The sequence below is a fragment of the Pygocentrus nattereri genome, chromosome 23, assembly GCF_015220715.1.
Source record: "Pygocentrus nattereri isolate fPygNat1 chromosome 23, fPygNat1.pri, whole genome shotgun sequence".
Lineage (NCBI taxonomy): Eukaryota > Metazoa > Chordata > Actinopteri > Characiformes > Serrasalmidae > Pygocentrus > Pygocentrus nattereri.
The window spans coordinates 22,036,739-22,045,472 of NC_051233.1; the positions used below are offsets into that span (position 1 = coordinate 22,036,739).

Genomic DNA, 8,734 nt, shown 5'->3' on the forward strand with positions numbered 1-8,734 from the left:
CAACCCGAGAATTTTCCTTTTTGAGACCCAGCCAATGCACAACATTGCATTATGAGTGACGCCATAATGTTAACCAGGACCTGGTTGTGTTTAAAGTATCTTATTCATTGTTGAAACATGACTATTAGAGCTAGACCTTCAATTTGGGCCATAAATCTCAAAACCCCAATGTGAAAACATGACCAAAAACCCACCTCTATGATAGTGCTAATTTCTAGTATCCCTATGGATAGATTGGTAGCACTCAGCGATTTGCATTACCATCATAGTTCGAGATTAAACACAGACATTTGAAGATAAAAAATTCCATGTTTCACTTGAAGTTTGTGATAGACATATTAGCATAGATTTTATCTTGTAGCAGTTTCGCAGTGACTCTTTGAGTAGAGAGGTCAGGTATAGAGCTGCTGCTGTTTTCCATTTCTAATAACTCACTGACTCAGCTCTTATTCACAGTTATTGATGTATATAGGACTTCCAGAAGGCCTAGATTGATGTTTTTGCTCATTAAATTGGTTCAACACATCAGAAATAAAAGCACGATTGGTTGATTCCTCTGTCATTTAATAATTAATGCTGACGTCTTAGCTCTTGGAAGTCCTGAACAATAAAGGAGCTCACTTATCTATATCTACCTAGATATAACAGATGATTCCTGATTGGCCAAATTTCCACTGAGTTTTTAAGAATTTAGCCCTTTGGATGTTTGTATCCAAAATTTAACAATGAAACAAGGTTATTACTGTAATGCTTTCAAAGTTCAAGTACAGACATGATTCGGTTATAAAGAGTAACAAAAATTCACAGACATATATTTTTTTTGTTATGGATATTTCTTCTACCTGTAAAGCTGTCTCTGATTTTCTGATCTTATTTAGATTCAAGAGAGAGAAAGGAAATTTTGCCATCCAATAATGCAGATCTTAGCATACAAATCATCATAATCAGTACTTTATACATCCATTTTTAATATGTATTATGAAAATGCCATCTGCCTTTTACATTGTGTAAACATTTAATAATGAATGGACCAATAAAAATGGCCCAAATACTTTAAATAAAATCTTGTCAAATACATTTTGTGCTTTGGTACAAAGTTTTATTGTGACAAAAACACAAAGACATTAAGCGAAGGACAACAAATAATACCAATTTTTATGAAAATACGTAGTCATTGTTTATGCATGGTTTACACACTGCACCGCTTTCTCTGATTGGCTGCTGGTCATGTTTGGGTCTATTCCCCACCTTGTTCCACTCCGTTGCCTTTAAAGCACTTTGCTAGTCAGCGGCTTTGTTAAGGCTAGACATCATTAAGTTCCAGCGTGTGTTACCTGCAAGGCATGTTAGCTCATTTCATTATATGTGTGTGTGTGTGTGTGTGTGTGTGTGTGTGTGTGTGTGTGTGTGTGTGTGAGTCAGAGTGAGTGAGTTTGGGAGGTGATTTCAAAAGCTCATATGAAAAGATAGAAAGGTCATTCCTGAATCTTTGATAAAATCCTCAACAAAATGATTCATCCGTCCGTTTTTTAAGGAGAAGGGAAGAGTTGAAGGAGGGAGCGAATTCTCGCCTTCTCTGATCTCTGCCATCGCCATTTACATTATTGATAAAAGTCAACATCCATTAATCACTTTGAAATGAGATAAGATGCCGCTCTCAGGAAAGGCTGATAAGGGAGGGCACGTATAAGCTGGCTAAGAAGTGACCGTGTGTGTGTTATTGTGTGTTTTTGGACACTTTCAGGACAGAAACAGGGCCAATCTATAATGTCTGGCAGTGTTGTAATTGATGTCATTAGAGGCGAGACTAACTCAAGACTAAGACTGTGCAGTAGTCAAGGTTGAGATAAGACAAAACTCCTTATTGTTCAGTCTGTACACTCATCAATCTAAGTAATGCACCTGTGCAGTCAAATAAGACCAGGCACCTATGTGCTTAAATAGGGCGAGACCTATAAAAACAAAACACTTTCAGTATACCAGTCATGTAATGACCAGTCATGTACACCAGTCATGTACTAAAATAAGAGAAAAGGTGCCACTCTTGGCTTTTTGGAAGTCCTGGAGACTCACTGACTGTGAGTTGGAGTGGTAGCCTGACCAACGTATTTTCGGTCAGATGTTAGAAATGGAAAACAGAAGCAGCCCCAGGCCTATGTCAGCACTATGTCTACTAGAATCCCATAGATGTGCAAGAAATGAGCATTATAGCAGGTAACTTATTATATATATATATATATATATATATATATATATATATATATATATATATATATTGCCTGAACTAGAAAATAGTCACAGTTAAATACTGATAATACATTTGAATATAAAAGTTGAAAAACACATTTTGTTGATCTTCCAAGTGAAAATAACCTTATTTGTACAGGCCATATTTTATCTTTAACTTTTTACATTATTTTAATTTCAGTAAATAAACTTGAATTGTGCATTAAAATGTGCAGAAGATGTTCTCTGTTGGGAACCTATTTTCACTTAGAAAATCAACAAGAAAAACTTTTGCATGCGGCTGTATGGGAAGTGTAATTCTATGTAGTCACTTGCATATTGTGACTTTCAAGCAAAACCTAGCATTTGATTTTTTTTGTTTGTTTTGTTTTTTACATAAATTGAAAACACTAGCTGGCCTTTAAATCGTATAAACATTTCATTATGAAATGATCAACAGAAACGATCAAGAATTGCTTGGAACAATAATCTCCTTGTGAAAAGCTACCATTTCGAGGTACAAGGTTTTTGTCAGACAGTAACAAAACATAGTAGATTTGAAATGTGAACTATATGGCCAAAAGTATGTCTACACCCCATATTTTGAACTCGGGTGTTTTGGCTATCAGCTGTATAAAATCAACCACATAGCCATGCAATTTTCATAGACCCACACTTACAGTAGAACTGGGTCTCACTGAAGAGCTATGTGAGTTTAAATGTGGACTGTCATATGATGCCATCTTTGCTGCAAGTCAGTCCATGAAATTTCTGCCCTGCTAGATCTGCCCCGAGTCAGCTGTCAGTTGTAAGTGCTATTCTTGTAGTGTCTAGGAGCAATAACAGCTTAGTCATGACCTGGAAAACCATGAAAACACAAGAGCCACCAAGTGTTGAAGAACATAGCACAAAATTCCAGAGTGCCTCCGGCAGCAACATCAACACAAGAACTTAAAATCAGGAGCTTTATGAAATGGGTGTCTTTGGGCATGCAACTGCATACAAACCTAAGATCACTATGCAAAATGCCAAGTGTTGGCTGGAGTAGTGTAAAGCATGTGGAGCAGTGTACTCTGGAGTGATGAATCACTCTGGAGTGATGAATCTGGAGTGATGAATCACACTTCACTATTTAGCCGTTTGATGGATGAATCTGGATTTAGAAGATGCCATGTGAACACTACCAGCTCCATATTAATGTCCATGCTTTTGAAATGGGATGTCTAACAAGCTCATATACAACCCCAATTCCAGTGAAGTTGGGACGTTGTGTAAAACATAAATAAAAACAGAATACGATGATTTGCAAATCCTTTTCAACCTATATTCAATTGAATACACTACAAGACAAGATATTTAATGTTCAAACGGATAAACTTTATTGTTTTTTGCAAATATTCACTCATTTTGAATTTGATGCCTGCAACACGTTCCAAAGAAGTTGGGACAGTGGCATCTTTACCACTGTGAAAAGTTTGCCACTTTTCCTTTTAACACTCAATAAGTGTTTCGGAACTGAGGACACTAATTGTTGAAGCTTTGTACGTGGAATTCTTTCCCATTCTTGCTTGATGTACAACTTCAGTTGCTCAACAGTCCGGGGTCTCTGTTGTATGCAAGGTACCTGTATGTACCTTTCAGCATTAATGGTGCGTTCACAGATGTGCAAGTTACCCATGCCATGGACACTAACACACCCCCATACCATCAGAGATGCTGGCTTTTGAACTTTGCGCTGATAACAATCCAGACAGACCTTTTCCTCTTTGGCCCGGAGGACACGACGTCCATGATTTCCAAAAACAATTTGAAATGTGGACTCGTCAGACCACAGGACACTTTTCCACTTTGCATCAGTCCATCTCAGATGAGCTCGGGCCCAGAGAAGCCGGCGGTGTTTCTGGGTGTTGTTGATATGTGGCTTTCGCTTTTTATAGCAGAGTTTTAACTTGCACTTATAGATGGAGCAACAAACTGTGTTCACTGACAGTGGTTTTCTGAAGTGTTCCTGAGCCCATGTGGTAATATCCGTTACAGAATGATGTGGGTTTTTAATGCAGTGCCGCCTGAGGGGTCGAAGGTCACAGGCATTCAATGTTGGTTTTCTGCCTTGCTGCTTACTTGCAGAGATTTCTCCAGATTCTCTGAATCTTTTGATGATATTATGGACTGTAGATGATGAAATCCCTAAATTCCTTTCAACTGCACATTGAGAAACATTGTTCTTAAACTGTTGGACTATTTGCTCATGCAGTTGTTCACAAAGTGGTGAACCTCACCCCGTCTTTGCTTGTGAATGACTGAGCCTTTCAGGGATGCTCCCTTTATACCCAATCATGACACTCACATGTTTCCAGTTAACCAGTTCACCTGTGGAATGTTCCAAACAGGTGTTTTTTGAGCATTCCTCAACTTTCCCAGTCGTTTGTTGCCCCTGTCCCAACTGCTTTGGAACGTGTTGTGGGCATCAAATTCAAAATGAGTGAATATTTGCAAAAAACAACAAAGTTTATCCGTTTGAACATTAAATATCTTGTCTTTGTAGTGTATTCAATTGAATATAGGTTGATCATCGTATTCTGTTTTTATTTGTTTTACATAACGTCCCAATTTCACTGGAATTGGGGTTGTAGGTGTAATGGTCAGGTGTCCTCATACTTTTGGCCATATAGTGTATGTAAAAAAAATAAATAAATAAATAGACAGTAAAGAATGTACAAAGAAAGCAGGTCAGCATCACAGTTATTTAATACATGTATCCTTCTTTCTCTCCTTGCCCGTTGTTTTTCCTGTGTGTGTGTGTGTGTGTGTGTGTGTGTGTGTGTGTGTGTGTGTGTGTGTGTGTGTGTGTGTGTACGTTCCCTATAGGCGACTCCCTGTTGAAACACAATGGGATGAAGTTCACCACCAAGGACAGAGACAACGACCATTCAGAAAACAACTGTGCTTCATTCTACCACGGAGCCTGGTGGTACCGCAACTGCCACACTTCAAACCTGAATGGTCAGTACCTGCGCGGTCAGCACACCTCCTACGCTGACGGCATCGAGTGGTCATCCTGGACTGGCTGGCAGTACTCGCTCAAGTTCACGGAAATGAAGATACGGCCAACGCGTGAGGAAAGAGAGAGCAAGTGATGTCACTAAGAATGAGTGTGTAAAAATTCAGAGGGGGGGGGGTGAAACTAGAAAAAACATCTTAAAAATGGAAAAAGAAACTGGTGATAACTAAAACTGACAGTGACTTTTTTTGGCTGGTTGAGGAACGAGAGAGATCCTATTTTTTGTTTTTTTGCTTCTTATTTTGGGCCACAGTAGAAAGGTCACAGTTGTATGCACATGTTAAACTCCACTGTAGGAAAGCTCTCCATCCAGCAATTGATTGGTCAAGCAAGTGAAGCCACCGACAACTAACATGAAGCAACCCAGAGAGGATAACAGTAGGAAAATGGGGAGAAAGATGAAAAAATTCATGTTGAAACATGTCGATTACCATTACTGACAGTGACGTCTCGCAGTTTCCTGGTTGACAAGGGATCCTGTTGGTTACATTTTGCTTCTTGTTTTTGACCTCAACCGAAAAAGTCACAAGGGTACGCATATGTGTAATTTCACCTACATTATGAAAAATACGCTCTTATCAATTGACTGAGGAGCAAAAATGGACCGGCTTCCATCTGACTGGCCAGACTGCATCAGGCCATGGACAAGGAATCTTGATTTATTCCCAAGACATTTGAAACAGGAGCATATTAAACTGAGTTATCCCCAAATATATCAGTATCACAGGGTACCGATAACGTGGTCACCTGGAAAATTTCTTTGACAAAATGCTATTTAACAGCAAAACCTTTCTGTTTTTCTGTGACAGTTTGTCTTCATGTTGCCGTCTAGTAACCGAAGAGCACATGGAGCAACTGCAAAATCCCTTCGAAATGGGACAAAGCTTAAAAAAACAGATACATACACACATACAGTCAGAGAGAGAAAGAGGTGACAAAAGAGGATGGATGGAGGACGGGAAAGAGGGAAGAGAAGCTAGAAAAGTCTTTGTCTCCCAAGAGCGCCGAAGCACAAAAGATCGCTCTGCACTGGTAAGGCGGGAGACGCTTTGAACAGCTGAGATCTTCACACCACAATTCTTCTGGGAGTCCTGCGTCAGAACAGACTATAGTCTGAAAAAGGGAATGGATAAATGGGTGAAGAAAAAGGGCGTAAAGAGAAAGGAGACTCAAAGAAAAGATGATAGCATAGAGCAACAGAAAAGAGCCAGACGAGGAGGCTGAGGCACTGCTGACGGAGTTTATCAAAGGGGAGCGGGTTGATCCGTTTGACAGGCCATTAGCAGACATAGTGGCTAGTTTGTCTGATCACCACTACTAACTGATCATGAGCCAACACTCCACTGCTTTCGCAGATGGTGTGTGCGCGTGCTGGGGTTGTGCGTGTATTAATAATTCAACATGTCTTACGGTGCTTCACATTGACCTGCTAATTGACTCTGTAAATGTTGGACGTTTGAAGGACCGCCAGCCCCTTCTGAAACCCAGACCTCCTATACTTGATCACTTAACCTGGGATCCTGTCTGACCTTAGGCTTTTGAACCTTGATATTGGCGTGGGTATCGGGAAATGTCCACAGACTCTGCTGCCTTCATCTCACTTGGAGGATTGACTACTGCAGTTAGCTTCAGCTCTGTATACATCTCTTATTTCTCTCTTCTATCATCTTCTGGGGAAATGGAAGCAATCATCCTTCAAAATAAAGATGCCAAAAGGGTTCTCTGGAGCAATGGCATAGAAGGACCACCTTGGGTTTTCACTAAAGAACCTTTCAGTGGATGGAACCAGTTTTGTAAATGAGATGTGGGGGTTTTTATAAGGTTTATAGAACACCCATGTAAAAAGGCTCTAAATCAGGGTGGAGAACTTTGGGTGGCGGATTTCCTGCTGTTATGTCTCCTAAAGGGAAAGATGCAACAAAGAGAAGTGAGACTGCCCACTTAGCCCACTCCAGACCAGGATAGAGAGAAGTTTTTAAATAACAAATAGTAAAAAAAAAAGTTTAGCACACTGCAAAAAAGGGAATACTAATTCAAGGAGGCCTGAAATAATCTAAAAAATATCATGAAACACATTAACTAAAGACAATTACAAACGCAGTATCTTTCTACTCTAACCATATACATGGTCAAAACAGGTCAAACAAAAAGGGCACGCCACCCCTAAGTTCCTTCTCTCTCAGTAAAACATACAAAAGTCTCTACTGACCCATGTATGCGTGTAGGCCAGCAAATCAGAGTAAACAGTTCTTACGCTCTAGGCAGCCAGTAGAGTGAAATCAAAATGCCGTTGACAAATGAACAGAGCCTTTTATAGCCAGCACCTGAAGCAGCCAATCATGTGACAGGACAGGCAGGATGTCAGTCAAGCATCACCACCATGGGAACACACAACCAAACATGCAAAGAGAAAAGAAAACCAAACATGGAATGTAACACTGCTCAAACATGCCTGACTCAACTCAGAAGTTAATTACCAGGCTTAGTTGTAGAGAAAATCACCTGTCAAAGGCCAATTTAGGAACCTTTATTTTTAATCATAAACTGCTTTTTCCAAACTGCTTATCCTTCTGGGTGCTGGAGCCTATCCCAGTGGTCACTGATTGGGCGGAAGGCAGGATACATCCCGAACAGGACGCCAGTCCATCAAAACCCTGGACAGAAGCTAGTTGTAATGTTTTGTAATATATTATACAACGGTAAGCTACGACTGAGCGGTCTGACTGGTTGAAAAACGTTCTGCTGCTGTTATTTGTAATAAAAATATGATCACAATATAAAAAATCATAATGTTTTTGAAGATGGTTGGCTCTACTTCCAGGTGGATAACTTGAATCCATCCAATCAGCTTAGTTTACAGCACAGTTTACAAAAACTTCACACATAACAGACGAAACATAGGCAATAACGGTTAAGCCTTGTGTTTGAGGCTGTAATGTTAAATGTACCCCTGTATAGAACGGATTTTACTTTTTCCAATTTTCCAGCTTTCAAAAACAAGTAGAACTGCTTTCCCACTGATCTTTGGTCTTTAATAACACTGAAGCTAATGACAGTGAATCTTCAACACTGGCAGAAGAAAAAGATGAAAAAAAGTACTATTAGTACTTTTAGTAGACAACAGAAGTATAAGCAAATACGGTGAGCTAAATGGCAAGCAAGGTAGCTGATTAGCCAAATTAGATGCTTTAGAGCAAAGGTTTTTAACCTTTTTCAGAGCAAAAATATTTCACAACCCATCCCCTTACCTCCCCCAGCCACCCGGGTCATCTCACCCACACACACTAGCATACAGTGTTACAGAAATTACAGACGATCAATCAAATAGTAAGTGAATGGGCCTACATTCCTTTGCTAGCTAGCACTTCGCCACAATCCACAAATGTTTAGCCTTGCACTGAAAAAATGCTTCAAATTTAGCAGTCTTTTAGTTCAGTGAAGACCCTC

The 8,734-nt window shown here is 39.7% G+C and overlaps 1 protein-coding gene across 2 annotated transcripts in view; it reads left to right on the forward strand.

Moving 5' to 3' along the window:
* Positions 1–7,371, forward strand: part of LOC108428067 (fibrinogen C domain containing 1) — a 201,248-nt gene extending 193,877 nt beyond the window's left edge. For both annotated transcript variants that reach the window (XM_017698786.2, XM_017698793.2), the window contains one exon: positions 5,095–7,371. In XM_017698786.2, coding sequence (XP_017554275.2) covers positions 5,095–5,363 — 269 coding nt within the window. In that variant the 3' untranslated portion in view covers positions 5,364–7,371. The remainder of the gene's footprint in view (positions 1–5,094) is intronic.
* The last annotated feature ends 1,363 nt before the right edge of the window (positions 7,372–8,734 follow it).